The following is a 16,396-nucleotide window of genomic DNA, read 5'->3' as shown; positions in this document are numbered from 1 at the left end:
GCTCCTTCCTGCAGAGGATCTCCCCTCCAAACAAGGCAAACCATTTCCCTCTGAAAGGAACAGCCATATAATAGGTTTGCCTTCATACTTGTAGAGTCACAGTAATTCATGGAAGTGGGACATGGACAGCACTCTGACTACACAGGACATGGTATGGCAAACATGCAAACACCCCAGAGATGACATGTGGCATGCTATGGGAAGGTGACCACATAGTATGGTCTTTTCTGGTAAGTAATACAGTATCTCCTAGGAAGAACCAATAATTAGTCCTTAAAGTAGCCACTGGAATTGATGCCTTGATAGTACACTTGAAAGGAGAAAGAAATGGAGAGATAGAGTGAGTTCCTAGTCCAAATTCACTTTTATAGAGTTAGTAAAGTCTAGAAGAGCACTTGGTTCTATCCTCTAAATCAGGGGTAGCAAACTCAAATAGAAATGGGATATAGAATGCATATGGACCTGGAAAAAAACTACAAATTAACATTGTCTATATTATATTAAATTTTTGTCTTGTTAAATATGTCCTAATTACATTTTAATCTGGCTTCAGTCACAGGTGGGAGTTTGGTAGGCTGCAGGTGTCTCAAGGACAGCAAATTTGATGTCTCTGCTCTTTTTAAAAATTAACCCTTACTTTCTATCCTAGTAACAACTCTAAGACAGAAGAGCAAGGGCTAGGCAAACAGGGTTAAATGACTTGCCCAGAGACTGAGCTAGAAGAGTCTGAAGTCAGATTTGAACCCTGGTCCTCTCAAATTCAGACCTAGTGACCTAACCACTGTATTCCCTGGACACCCCTGCTCTATATTTTTAATAACCAGGTTAAAAAATATTTTGTTTTTTGTAGTCCACAACACTAAGGAGGAAATTCAAGGGAGCAGCTCATGAGCCAAGTAACCCAGAAGCTAAGAAAGCTTCTATTAGCTTTTTGTGACCTTTAAGTGGAAGATGATTTAAAAAGAAATTTGGCTCAATCCATTCCAAATTTCTTTTAAAAACATAATAATAATAATTATTATTTAGGGTGATGTGGAGTTGAGACCTTCCAGTGAGGAAACTTTCTACTAATATAGCTCAGCAACTTTTCAGTAATTTATAGCTTCAGAGATTTGCCAGGGGCATTGAGAAGTAACTGACTTGCCCTGACTCACAGAGATTCAAGTATGTGCCACAAGCAACATTTGAATTCAGGTCTTCTTGACTGATTCTCTACCCACAATTCCATATGTAACATTTTAGGTTATAAAATAAAATTATATTATATTTCTCATATAACAGCATTTAGCCAACATTTACTTAATCAAGATTTTTAGCCCACGTTTCTCAATATTTTTCTAGGTTTCTGCACTCTAACATGAATGGAACAATGAGTCAGAAATGGCAGTTTTTAAAAGCATTCTGGGAGTCCACCCATATTATAAGAGCTCCACTGAAACACAATGTCTGGAACCCAGTAAATGCTTAATAAATGCTTGTTGACTGGCTGATTGAGAGAACTTCACTTTCTCTTATATTTTACTTTTCCAGTAGGACTTTCCACAGATACTTGTGTGAAGGCAGTGTGAAACGATGGCATTCCTGATCACAGAATTCCTAGTGACAGGCCTGAGAATTCTGAACACTTAAATTCTCAAGAGTTATTTCTGAGATGTGTGGAGGTATAGTGGGGGGAAGGAGGGGGTCTCATCTCAGGAAACTGCTAAGGTTCCCAGAGGATAAGGGATTGATAAATGACTCAGCTCTTCTTTGGGGAAAGAAATATGCCAGCACAGAAGAGGAGTAATCCTTTATTTTAGTCAGTTTAATTTTAGTTAGCTCCAGAAGAATATAGTTTTGAACAGGGCAATTATTCTCTTTTCCCCAATACATTCTGGCAGCAATTAAGGTTGCCTCTAGTATTCCTGTGGTCTGTCCTCCTAGATTCCCAGTGTTGGGAAATGGGCATGGACACTTTGCTATGTCATATCTGAGATGGGGATTTCATTGCTCAGAAGAGATATTGCATATTCAGGCTTATTACCGAGGCAGAACAACTAAAGTCTCTCCCACATAATTGAGTGGGGGCTCATGCTAATGTGCAAAAAATTCCTTTTAGGAGATAGAGATCTTATGATAAAGCAAGAAATCATTTCTGGAGATAATTTTGATTTCTGACCAAATCCCTAGGAACATTTCACATGCCAAGTGGATCTCCAACATTGCCTTTTGAAAAGACATGGCTTTGTATACAGCATTAAGGAAGAGGTTGGGTAACTGAATAAAACTGATTAATTTTATGAATGGATTCAAGACTCAGAAATGCAAAGAATGATATTTTTATGGATTAATTTGGCACATGGGATGCTGCAGTAAACATTTCAATTAAATTTTGGTACTTGAATCCCCTTCCATGTTTTAATTAAAACATAAGTGCCAAGCTGTATTATCACAGTTTGGCACAGAAGAGTGCATTTATTCAATTTCCTGCTAAAAATAAGCATTAATTTTTGGTCTATCCTTGTAGAGGGCATGTTGCAGAGAGCCAGAATAAGTCAAAGATCAGAATCACAGAGAAGAGTTAAACTCATTGGCTTGGAAGAATGCTTTCCCTCTGATCTGTCCTCCTTACCTAGGGATCAAGCTAAGTACATCTGAGCCTTGAATTCAAAAGTTAGTTTCTATTAATGTAGCATCATCTTGACAACTAGATTTCTTATGCAACTGAAATGCTACCTTAAAAGAAAACCACTTGATGCTCACATCTTGAAATATGAGCAGAGTTTGTCAGGCAAGCATATTCAAGGGCTGTGGTAAGGCAAAAATCAACCTCATGGGTCCAATAAACAATGATTTATGCTTTTTATTCACTCAATGATGTACTAACTACATCAATTGCGGACTTCATATAGAACCATGCAGTATATAGGCTTCTCTCACCTTCAACCCGCATTTTTTGACCCCAAGTGTTTCATTGTGCCTGAACTGTTAGAGAGGTAGGAGATATCTTATAATTCACTACAATTAGTTTTTTTTTTTTAAGTTGACAAGTTTTCAAGGAGTATGAGACATGCATCCTTGGTTAGTCTAAATTATTGGGCATAGAGAAAGAAAAGTCAAATAAATTAAGTAACTAAGGATTGAAATCTGACTTCCCTTTTGCACCTGCAATTGCTAAATATTAATAGTTTCTGTTATAGGTCATCTAATATAATTAGACCAATATGAGTCAAATTTTTTGATCATAAGTGTGCCTAAAAAAATGGGCTGAGAATCAAGTCCTCTCTATGCCCTCTCACCTTATAAAGAGTAAAGTTTATAAAATGGTTTGCTATTTGAGGACACAGTGTGAAGAAGTAGCTTAAAAATTACATGAAAATACAGAATGAAATGATTCTGTATTCATAGAATCCTCATGGTGTCTTAGAACAAACAGACATGGATAATGAGCTGTCATTATGGAAACATTCTGGATATGTGTGCTGGAAACACATATACATGAAACTATTATTAATGAAGAAATATTATCTGGGATTACCTTCTTGACTCTCAATTCAATAGTCAATAATGTGATTGGTTCTAAGAAAACATTTTAGAAGTCAATATCTTTATTCCTTATATCTGCCTCCATAATACAATGTGGGTGAGGATTATCATTTGGTCAACCCTTTCCCCTCAACCCCTTTTTTGTTTAGCGATTCAAACTAGTTGTGGTATTCTTGTTGTAAGCAGATAATCTGGCTAAAATTGTAAAGTCAATCTCAAATTGGAAGCTATGGAATGTGATCTGAATTTGAGGAAGGTCCCCAAAATATTTGGTGGGTACCTTGTGGAAATTTAAGAGAAGAAATAGAGAAGAATCACATATATGGCATGGATGAGTTGTAACCACTAGCCAGAATACCCACACGAATGACATCAGATCACAGATCTGTTTAAGCATTTGGGAGTAGACATAAATTTGATTTTGAAGTAATAGAGTTTCTATCTAACGAAGAATTCTATTTTGATTTTAGGTAGGCCATTGCTACAAATATTTAAAGAGAAACTTGAACTCCAATTTTAGTTTTTTAGAATGTTTTTCTGATTAATTTTAAGAGATTATCTTTGACTAAAAATGTAGTATTTTTTAAAAAGGAGACAAAATATGTTTGTTTCATGTTTTTCCCTTGCTGTCACATGTGAATGTTATTAGGTTCATTCATTAGGTTAGTCTCTAGTGTTTAACTCTATATTGTTAAATGTCCTTTGAAGCAGAGTTAAAAAAGAATGATCATTGGATTTTGGTAGGTAGATATTACCCAGAGAAATAATGAAAAGAGAACATGGTGATTTGAACACAAAAATGGGAGACTTTTTGTCCACAGGACAGTAAATGCTGAAGAATACTTGCCAGAGGAATCCATTCGAAAACCGGTCCTTGGTGGCACTTGTTCTGGATAGGAAATGGGGAATTAAAGTTGTAATTCATTTTTTTTGACATTTGAAAATTTAGCTTTCCTTTGTTTTATGGGTTAAAACTATGACTATTGTTTGTGATTGATGAGCTTTCTTCCTCCCAGAACCCTAAACCCAAGATATAGGGAAATCTGTAGTACATTGACATTATTTTTCTCTATGTATAACATTGTTATACTCATATATGCTTCAAAAACTTGCCACCCCCTGCCCCACATTATCCACATTCTTATGCTAAAATGAGGTAGAAAAAAAATCACTTCGTATAATAATTAAGTAGTCAAAAAATTTATTTTACACTTATATTCACACTTTTACCCTCATACTTTATGTAAGGTAAGTCATTTTTTTTAAAACATTGGGCTAAACTACAAAAGATGATTTAATAGCAATAATGTAAAATTCTTACACTTGCATTTAAAAAAAATGAACTGCACAAATACTACTAAGCTTTGTAGTTTCAACTTTTTTTTTTTTTTAAGTATCATAGACCCTTTAAACTCTTGGGTAAAGTCTATAGGCTTCTCAAATTTTTTTTTTCTAAATACATAGAATAAAATACATAGGATTACAAAAAGGACCAATTACATTGAAATAAAGTTTTTGATTTTTTATAATAGGAAACTAGCTTCCAGATGCCAGGTTAAAAATCCTGATATTAGATTGCAGAGTCATGGCTGGTAGACAATTTCTCTGAAATTCTCTGAAAAAAAAATCCAGAACTTTCAGTGGATTGTGAATTCAATAAGAAAGGTAGTGTGATACCATATGTAAGGTGAAAAAGCTAATGAAAACTTAGGCTCCATTACTGGAGAGTTAGAGTGTCCAAGACAAGGGAATTGACAATCCTATATTATCCCCTGGTAAAATCATATTTGTAGAGTTCCATTTAAATCTAAGACATCTCACTGTTTTCTCTATTCTAGTTTCTTTCTGGGCTAACCTGCTTCCATGATTTCAGTTATCATTTCTTGTAGATAACTACTAAATCTTTATATTGAACTAAAATGTCTCTCTTTAATATGGGCATGCCATGGATCCATCTGCCTCCTGGACATCTGCACCTCAGTTGGCACAGGTGAATCAAAAGTGAACATATTGTCTCCTCCCTGAATGTATTTTCAACTTTTTTATGGTTTGTTCTTGTTCAGTTGATTCAGTCCCATCTGATCTTTTGTGAATCTCTTTGGGGTTTTCTTGGTAGAGACATTGGAGTACTTTGTCATTTCCTTTTCCAGCTCATTTTACAGATGAGGAAACAGAGGCAAACCGAGTTAAATGACTTGTCCAGTGTCATGCAAGCTAGTAAATGTCTGAGGCCAATTTTGAACTCAGGGAGATGAGTCTTCCCCGTTCCAGGTCTATCCACTGCATCAGCTAACTGCCCCACATAAGATACACCACGTAAGAATATCCTACAATTCACGTAAGTCAAATGTAGGACTAAGTTGGGGTTTAAGACATCATAAGGTCAGAGATTGTTAGCTAAAAGGGACCTTGGAGACCACCATTCTTGCACTCTCATTTTGCAGTTGAGGAAACTGAGCAGCCCCAGGAGATGGAAGAGATTTGTCCAAGTTCACAATAGAAATAATCACCAGAGTGATTGAAAACATTCCTTTGATCCTAAAGCCATTGTTCTTTCCACTGTATAATCCTGCCCCCCCAGGTCAAGGATCCTAAAGCCATTGTTCTTTCCACTGTATAATCCTGCCTCCCCAGGTCAAGTATCCCAGTGCAGAGGAAAAGTATCCTGTTTTAAAATTTACATGTATCTTGAAAGAGATAGGTAGTGTTGAATATGTACATTAAAATTAATGAATATATGATGACAAACATGCATATTTACTAGTTGTGTCAAGAGTAATAGTTCAGTTAAAGATGTTCTCCTCTGCCACCACCATAAGAGTGTCTACCAAGGATAAAATTATATGGAGAATCAAACAATGACACTGAATTACTTAAATTGCTCTCTTCCACTTAACCCTGTTTGCCTCATTTTCCTTTTCTGTAAAAAAGAGCTGGAGAAGGAAATAGCAAACCATTCTAGTTTCTTTGCCAAGAAACACACAAATGGGGTCACAGAGAGTCAGACATAACTAAACATTTTTACCTTGACTTTGAAAATACTTTCTTAATTGCAGAAGGAGGAATTGTACCATTTCAGAACTTAGAGTCAATTTAATATATCTCTCATTTTAAAGATGGGTCCAGGAGAACTCAGGTACATTGCTAAAAGGTAAGTAAACTACCAAGGAACTGTCACCTTAGTGAAAAATGCACCTGTGTGTACTGCAGAGAAAACTCTTTAATATTTCCTTTTAGAAAACTACCTCTCTTCTCTGACATTTTATCTCAGTACTCATATCCATTCTGAACTCAATATATCTACAATTGAAATTTGCTTCCTTATTGAGTTATTTCTTCTATTGCCTTTTACGATTACTACTATTGATAGCTGTACCTTTCCCCTTCTATGTAACAATCTCTCTATTACTTTCATATATCTGATTTTCCATTTCTGAAGATATAGAAGAAAAGTGTGTCGGTAACCTGATTGGTCTCAGTTTTACTTATTTTTTTTACTTATTTTACTTATTTTTTTTTACTTTAAAAATGGTAACAAGTAGCAACATTGAGAAGAAGGAAAAGCAGAGTCCATTAATTTTCATAGACCCCTGACCTAGAAATCATTCAGAAGATAGATGATTTGGGCTGAAATCAGCCTGAGGCACACATATCAGGAAAAGGGTCAGAAACTGGTTAGGTGGGGATTAAATCATGCAACCTCTTTTCCTGTCAAACTAGTAAAACAAAAAACAAACAAACAAAAACATCACAAATTTAATATGAGAAATTTAAGGGAAAAATTAATATACTTGGTGGCTTGGTTGGTGAATACCTAAACCACCAGATGGATGAACACTGTTTTGGGCTAGTTGCTCTAATATCCAACTTTGATTGGGGATAACACTTCTTTAAGAATTAAGATTTGGGATTTCTTATTAGTCCTATTAGATGTTATTATGATTATTTAATAAATTCTTACCCCTCTGAGTGCATGATGTTCTGGTATAATGAAAATTTTAGGATAGTATTCTATGAAGGGACTTCAAAGGATAATACTTGTAATAAAACTATCAAAAGAGTAGGACCACTCTGTAGATAAAAGACTTGTCAAATGGTCCTAGAGGAAAACCATCACTGTTTAAAAATGGTCAAGTGGCATAGCCTGGGGGCCAGTTCTTAAATGGGAGAAAAATTTGGTGGATTTTTCTTTAAATCCCTTTTAATGGGTCTTTGTTGAGGAAACACTGACACAACCCCAACAGAAGTGGCACTGGCCAGAAGGTCAGATGGAAAATAAAATGAGACACAGAGACTCCTCTGAACTAAGAGCTGTACTCCCCCTCCCTTGGTATTTTAGCAGTATTAAGGGAATGCTGAATAAACTGACACATTTATTTAAAAAAAAAAGATAACTGGGTCAAAGAGCAAAGTATATTATAGAAAATGCCTTCCACCTTAGCTATTCCAGTTAAAGTAAGTTCCACTTAAAGGTAGCCTAAAGCTAGTCTTCATAAATAGGGACTACATTATTCCTTCAAAGGAAGACTACAAGGTATAAGTCTGAACAGTTCAACTCTGTTCAAAAATAAAAGTGAAATACGACTCTCCGGATGGTGATCATAAAGAATAACTATGTCTATATATGTGCAAAATGTCCTTCTCCCACAGAGGAATATCTGCTCTGAACACACAATTCCCACTTATCAAGGGCAGAATGATAATCAGTGTCAGATAATCCATCTCTTCCCTGCCATTTTAAACTAGTTAGCCTGCAAAATTGTTACTTTAAAAGCCTCATATTTTTAGCCTGACTACTTAGGATTGCAGGTTGAAAAAACATTTTCTTTCCTTCCTTTTCCCTCAATTCATTTCCTAAGAAACAAAAAGTTAGTTTGGTTTCAGTGGAGGTGACTGGACCATAGCTCAAAAGCTTCTATCATTTGTAAAGCTGTCACTTCATATTAACATGACCACAGTAGGATTTAGATGCTCTCTAGCATTCAAAAGTAGTTTTTGCCATGAGTGCTGGAGTACTAATGCTTTGGGTTCTACTCCAACTTTGTACTATTAACAAAGTGCTTTTGACATAATCAATAACTCCTTCAATCAGGGAGTAACTTAAATCTCTGCTTCTCATATTATTCTCAGGCAGTAATACTTTCCCTCTATATAATTTCAGATGCATTGATTTTATAACCATAAAAATAGCCACTAAAAAAACTCTATGCTGAATTAAATCATTAAGAGAGGTATGGAAAATGAGATGTGTACTCTTGAGATATGCATCGTTATCTTTCCAACTTTTCCAGAAGCATACTTAATGGTAGCTTTTGGGGACTTATTTTTAGAAGGATATGCCCAAGATCTAATCAAAATATTATCAGAATTCTTGACCAGCTATATCATTCACCTTTAAAAATATTTATTTTTATTTTAAATGTAGTTTAAATGATGGAAATATATGTAAAAAACTCAGGTCCACTCAGTATTCTTTTTTTGGTAACACATTATATTTTCAAAATGACTCGAATGCAATATATTAGATTGATTTAGTTGGAGATCAATTTTCTCATAAATCAATTTTGGTTTACACCTATGATTTCAGGAGTGAAAGAAGTTCTACAGTCTGAATATTTTCTCCACTAGTGCATATCCGCTACTATAACCAATAGTCTTCTAAGGTAATTAGATGTTTTGGGAAGCAGAGTGACTTATCTAGAGTCACCTGGAATGGACAGTTCTGCCAGTCAAGATGTGAACCTGGATTATCCTTACTCTGAGACTGTGTAGTCTCCATCCATTAAATTAGGCTGCCTGTCATAAATCAAAATGTAATCTATCTTTGAGGCAGGGGTCAAGTGAAATTTAGGGGAGGCTCAACCTTTGTTCCCAGACAGTAACATAAGACTAAGTTGCTGAGCCAGGCTGAAAAAGGGACTGGACAGTGGAAATTGGAGCCAGTAACATATGGGGAGTCTATCGGAAAATCTGGACTTATCCTGTGTTGTGACATCCTGGCACATAGCAGCTGTCTGGAGGGACCAGATCAATCAATCAGTGAACATTTATTAAGTTCCTATTATATGTCAGGCATTTCTTAGACTGCAGGGCTGAGTTCAAAAGGAAGACCCTTCATCACTGTTGGATGATAAAGCTAAAAGAAAGTAATATTTACAGAGAAGGAGTTTCTGCCTCCTCCCAAATTCATTAGCAGATTTGTTACTTTTCCTCAGCAGTATCACCTCTTGCTCACAAAAATATAATTTAAATCAGGGAAAGTAGCAATATTGTTTTGGAGGGGTCAGGGAGAAGAGGTAGATGCATAAGAGGAACATATAAATTACTTTAAAAAATGAGTTGGAAACACGTATCTTTGACATGATTTTAGTATGAATGACTGCACAAAACAAAAGCTCTTAGCCTTATTAAGCACTAGCATTCAGAATTTTAAAGTCACATTAAATAATATTGGTCTTTCATATAACATCTCTATGAAAGACTAGGTTTATTACAATTTAAAAGCATAAAAGAGGCTATTCTAGCTCAGGCTAGTGTGCCACCCAGTTGGTATTCAATCTTTGATGATGATTCCCATTGTTGTCTGCCATGATACCATTCTTAAAAGCTAAGGGCCATGTAAAGACATTGGAGATGATGTCCTCAGTATCTATCTGGCTATCAATACATCATCCATTAATTTACGTAAACCCTTCTTGGACCTACTTATATTATCATCCTCTATGAACTTTTGGGGATAATTCAACAAGAATGAACATGGAACCAGAGAGGTATCATAAAAAGTAAGCCTCACAACTCTATTTTCTCAATCTCAATCCCAGATAATGAAAAAATATTAGTTAGTTGGGGTTTTTTTTGGGGGGGGGAATATGCATTTAGTAAATAATCATTGAGTAGATTTTCATTATATATTGGTGGATCTGGAAAATTTTGTTGTAGTTCATCCTTTCTGTATTACTTTACCATTAGACAGAATGGGCTCATAGTGGTTAGAACCATGTCCCTTTCTCAATAATAAACAAAGAAATTGTAGCAGAGACTTAGTCCTGTGTTTTTAGGTGCTAAAAAAACTCCATTTTCCTTCTTTAGGATATTTTTCTCCATTTTCTTCTCAATGTTCTAGAATTTTCCTTACCAGTATAGAACTTGTTCCCATGGGTTAATATTCCCTAATTGCTGGAAATGCCATTCTACAGACCTTTCTTAAGAAAATGCAGTGGCATTTCTTTTATAAAGAACCTGAACCATAAGGCACATTACACTGTACAGATGCCTGACGTTTTTATGACCCTATATTTGACAGATGTCTTATTGCAGAGGGCCATGGGCATGCTGTACCTCATAAATTCTTTATTTATAACAATCAGGGCTCAATGTGAAGAGAAAAAAGTTTGGGCAACTCCAGTCATCATTCAACCAGAATGATTCAACCAGAACCAGCAGAAAAGAGCAGGAACATTTTCAGAAAAGACTTGAATTTTTTTTTTCCCTTTCATGTCTAGCATGATACTGTCCACAACTATGGCTCTCACAGGTATAATGGCAGATGCAAACAAATAATAGTATAACCTGGGAGGACAGGAATAACATTGGACTGAATTTACTAGATTTAGAGAGGATTTAAAGAAAAGGCAGATATGTTCTTAGTTACTCAGGTCAGTGAGGTTTCCCTGCTTTGATATATCTAGAGAAAGAGAGAAGTTTTTCTCTGCAATAAAGAGAAGAATGTGCTCTCAGTTTTACTACTTGAATGTTGTCTTTTGTCTGACAATTGAGAAAGAAGATTGATAGCCATCCCTCTGGATGTTGTAAGTATGAACTTTGCTAGGAGTAGGGGAATAGATTAGATTACCTCTCTTTCAACTCCATGACTACAGAATGTTATACTTGCTTAATCTCCAAGATAAAATCAAGGAGTTCATATCTATGTATGATGCTCTACTGCTCGCTCTTCTGGAAATTTTGTGTTTCAAATACGCATGTACAACTAAAAGAGGTATTACAGGGACGATCAGACTACCAGCAAAGGCTCTCAAATGCCAAAATTAGGGGTGCAACTCAAATATTTTAAGTACATAAATTATACCTAGACATTAAGTGGCACAGCTTAGTTTTGGGCTTGGAGTCAAGAAGATCTAAATTCAAATTTGGTCTCAGATATTTAGTAGCTGCATGATCTTGGGCAAGTCACTTAACCCTGTTTGCCTTATTCCACTGGAGAAAGAAATAGGAGACTTACTACTCTAGAAACTTTGCCAAGAAAACTCCATATGGGGTTAGGAAGAATGGGAACATGACTGAGCAACCAGAAAACAATATATGCATGTACACATGTATGTATGTATGTATAGATGTACATATATATTTATATACCTTATGTTATTATATAAATATTAGTTATTATAGTATGGTTTAGATATTCACTCACATACTAGGAAAATATTCCATTTATTCAACTAAGTTCACTGTCAGAAAACACTTTCCTGAAAACATAGCTATAAATATTACTATATTTACCATGTAATTCTGTTTATGCAATATTGTAAGTTAATATGAATGTGACAGTAAGTAAATTTATATATGAATATTTAGGTCTATGTCAAAAGAGAGTCAAAAGAGTATTTATATGAAAATGGCATTGCATGCACATTCTCAGAATATAGCATAAAGCCCAATCACTCTCTTTTAGAGTCTAAATCACTCTAGATTTAGACCACTCAAGGTCTAAATCTATTCTCCATGAAGTCCAACTTGACTCTGTGCCTCATTTCAGCACCAGCTCGGTGAAGTTCCAGAACACTTGCACTTGGACATAAAGTGATTTTGTTTATTTACTTTTGGCTTTGGCATCCCTGAAAATGTCTACTGAGGTGTAAGGAAGTGACCAAACTGGTGAAATCATACCTTTGGAGAAGCAATAAAGTAATAAAGGCAATTTTTCTAAAATATATTTTTGCTCCAACCAACCTGATAAATTCTGTACTTTCCTTTGCCTGATGCTGCTTCACTGACTCACTATCCTTTACATATCAAAAGTATGGAGAAGAGGAGCTCAGTGAGGATCACTAGAAGTCATCAGGCAAGATATTGTACTGTACATATTACAGTTTTTAGATCATTATAATATATTCCAAAATGATTTCTCTTCTCTTTTGTCATTTTGCCTTCTCAAGACACAATTTAATTTCAGATAATATATCCTGTTCTTAAAATAAGTCTCTTCCTCTGCCTCAGGAACTGGGTAGGACAGCAGAGGAAGTCAAAGAAAAGACACAAAAAGGCAATTAACATTCTTAGATAATAATCAGAATAAAAAGAACAAATGAAACACTTCTGGATTTTGGGTTTTGCCATTGTTTTGTAAATTCAATTATGTCAGATTCTTCATGATCCCATTTGGGGCTCTCTTGGTAAAGATATTGGAATGATTTGCCATTTCCTTCTCCAGCTTATTTTATACTTGAGGAAACTAAGGCAAACAGGGTTAAATGACTTGCCCAGGGTCACACAGCTTGTTTGTGCCTGAGGACAGATTTGAATTTAGGTTTTTATGACTCTATGTCTGGTGTTCTATGCTCTATGCTACCTTGTTGTCCTGCATTATAAGTTATCAGTGGTAAATACTTAGATTCACTGTGTATCTTTCCATTGCTCTTTAGATATGTTGCATTTTTCTTCTGATTTCATACTGGTTTTTGATTTGTAGCCATTCATTGTTTCTGAGAGAATACTACTGATTTTTAAAAAATGGTTTTTGAAACAGGAGGCAGTTTGGGACTATGGAAAGCACCAAATAAATTTTGCAAATGTCATCTAGTTGGATTTTCTCTTATGATTCAATTGGACTTTCTCACCATTCACCTGAAGTGTCTCTTGGAAATAAATGTACATATATAATGTCTACATATACATGAACTCTCATACATGTATTTATGCAAATGTTCATAGATTTACTTTACTCAATTTCCTTTCTATTCCAAAAGAGGTGGTATTTTTACCACCCAAAAAGGCAATCTGTTGTCTCATATACCCAAGTCTTTTTTCTTCTCTCCTTAAAATATTTATGATAAAGTTCTATGCACACATTATGAAGATCCTTGATGAAAATATAAGGGAATACGGCAGGTTTTCACAGATTATTTTCTTCTGCTAACCACGTCTTCACAGTCACACAAGTTTCTTAGAGGTGTAAAGAATAGAATATTTCAACATGTCTGAAGATTTGGAAGGGAAAAAAAAAAGTATTTGATTCAGTAGAACCAAATAAAGTCTTAAAAGAACTCTGGCCATCATCTTGCAATGCTGCTGTTGTGATCTCCCCTCAGCACTAAAACTTAGAGCTCTAATTTCTACCCTGAGGCTTTCTACTTCTTGATTGGAGAGAGTTTGTGATATCTCTCTGGGGTCATCTCCTTGCCATGGCACTTTCCCAACTTCCTCCTACTTCTTTCTCTGGAACCAGTAATCAAAAAATCAACACTACTATTCCTGCAAAGGATTTGATAATCAATCATCTTATAATTCCATTCAGAAGCTCTGTGATTTCTATGACCAAAATACTCTTCCCACTCACCACTTCCTTACAGGTGCTGACTTCCCCTTTTTGAATGTAAACCTCTCGAGGGCAGATGATATCCTATTTTTAATACTTGTATCTCCAAGTTCCTAGTAAAACGTCTGGCACATAGTCAGCACTTAATAAATGCTCCTTTCATTTTTTCTTTCTTAAACAAGGTATCTCTTTCCATATATTAATATAAGAAGAGATTTAATGACAACTCTAACCACAGAAATACAAAATGATTCCCATTATCAAATGAGACATAGACAGGGGATGTGCTCAACCAAGAGACTGCCACTATCATCAAGGATATATTGAAGAAGTTCAAGTTGAAGAAAGATCCCCTAGGGGTAGCAAAGCTCTCCAAATGATTCTATTCATAAAAGACATTGAACTAATTACTATGATCCCAGATATATAAACTCACCATTCATTCTGAAGATATTCTAGCCTTTCTATAGACTTGAAATAAAAGTGGAGGGAAAATACATCCTCATAACATTTGACTCAAAGATTATTTTAACTAATTGTGTTAACTTGGACCAAAGTTGAAATATTAAAATGTCAAACATATGAAATGCATGAAATAGGTTGATCAAACATCGTTTGCAGGTAAAATTTGTTTATGAACTTGATAACAGCACTGAAACATTTTACAATGTATAATTATTGTAAGGTTTTCTAATGTTCTACAAATGACAATAATTCACATACAAAATAATGTCCTCACAATTGCATGGGGAGATAGGTAGTGGGAGTATTTTTGCCTCCATTTTTATATATGAGGAAAGAGAGATTAAATGACCTACCCAAAGTCACAAAGTTTGCTGGGGAGGCACAATTCCAGCTGAAGTCATCTGACTCAAAGACCATCACTCTATTCAGCATGTCTCTGTATTACTCTAATATATTATCCAATCACAGAATGTGTTTTTAGAAGGGCCCTTAAAGGTAATATGAGGCTCCTCTCAATGGGACACTTTACAAAAGGTCATCCAATACTGCTTGAAGACCACCAGAGATGGGGTACCCAATACCTCCCCAAAGTGGCCCATTCAACTTTTGGATGGTTTTAAGGTTTAGAAGTTTCTACTCATAATGAATCTAAATTCTTAATTTATGTAGCTTCTATACATCAACTCTAATTCTTCCCTCTGGAAGTAAAACAACAACAAAAAAAACCAAACCTCCCTTAATTTTTTCAACTAGATGTCAGCCTTTCAAATACCTAAAGAGTGCCATCTTTCCCTATTGAACTTTTTTTTTTCTCTAGGTGAAACATTCCCAGTTCCTGTAGCACATCTTCCTCTAGCCACCACATCATACTGGTTGTCTACCTCTGGGGACATTTGGGTCATTAATGTCCTACATCTGTAAAGATTAAAATTTAGGGGAGAGGGGGAGACTGAGGCAGGTGGGGGATTGTAGTCCTGTATTCGAGTCTATTTTTTACACATCCAATATATCACCTGAGAATGAATGCCATACACCTATGTGACATAACTTGAACAGATTCCAGTGGGACTATCAACTCTTTCTTTCCTTGTCCTGGATGGTGTAACTCTATTAATGCAGTCTAAGATTCTGCTGGTTTCACTGGCTTCCATGTCATATCACTAATTTATAAAGACCTTGAAATACACTAAAAACTCCCAGACCTTTTTGCTCATGAGCTACTATCTCACCATTCTTACCTAACCTATGAGTGTTGACTTGTGATATTAATTTTTAAAAACTAAAATTATTTTTAAATGGTCACTTCTATCTCTGAATCTACGTGTAGGTCTGGTTATGTCAATGTTAGAAATATGATGGTGACTTGGAGATTAGCCAGAGGAGGAAAACCAGGATTGTATGGTCATGGCTATGAGGATCAGTTGAAGGACCCCCTGGAAATGTTTAGCTTGGAGAAGGGAAGATGGGGAGGGGAGGGGGAACATGATCCATTTCTTCAAGTATTTCAAGGATTATCATGAAAAGGAAGGACTAGGTTGATTCTGTCTGAAACCAGAAGGCAGAACCACTGGAATGGGGGCAGGGGAAATTTTCAAAGAAACTATTTTAAGTTGAAAAAATGTCCTAGCAATGTGGGCTTTCTGAAAGTGAAATGAATTATTTCAAGGTGAAGTAGATTTCTCTTCCTTGGATGCCTTCAAGCAGAGGCTGCATGATTACTGGGGGGGGGGGGGGCGCTATAATAATGAGGATTTTGTGTATGTGTGTGTGTGTGTACAGGTCCCTTCTCTCAAATTCTGATTCTATGATCAATTACTATTTAACATTTATTCCTATTAAATTTCATCTTGTTGG

The 16,396-nt window shown here is 35.5% G+C and overlaps 1 protein-coding gene across 21 annotated transcripts in view; it reads right to left on the bottom strand.

Annotated features, from left to right (window-relative positions):
* MAGI2 (membrane associated guanylate kinase, WW and PDZ domain containing 2) overlaps positions 1 to 16,396 on the bottom strand; it is a 1,718,964-nt gene that overhangs the window by 225,380 nt on the left and 1,477,188 nt on the right. For 14 of the 21 annotated variants that reach the window (XM_007504040.3, XM_007504032.3, XM_056800854.1 and 11 more), the window contains one exon: positions 4,373 to 4,414. The exons of the other annotated variants lie outside the window; for them this stretch is intronic. In XM_007504040.3, the coding sequence (XP_007504102.1) occupies positions 4,373 to 4,414 (42 nt within the window). The remainder of the gene's footprint in view (positions 1 to 4,372; positions 4,415 to 16,396) is intronic. 21 annotated transcript variants of the gene reach the window in all.

The sequence above is a fragment of the Monodelphis domestica genome, chromosome 5 (genome assembly GCF_027887165.1).
Source record: "Monodelphis domestica isolate mMonDom1 chromosome 5, mMonDom1.pri, whole genome shotgun sequence".
Taxonomy (NCBI): domain Eukaryota; kingdom Metazoa; phylum Chordata; class Mammalia; order Didelphimorphia; family Didelphidae; genus Monodelphis; species Monodelphis domestica.
Note: the sequence above shows the minus strand (reverse complement) of the source record. Positions and strands in the feature narration are given on the sequence as shown.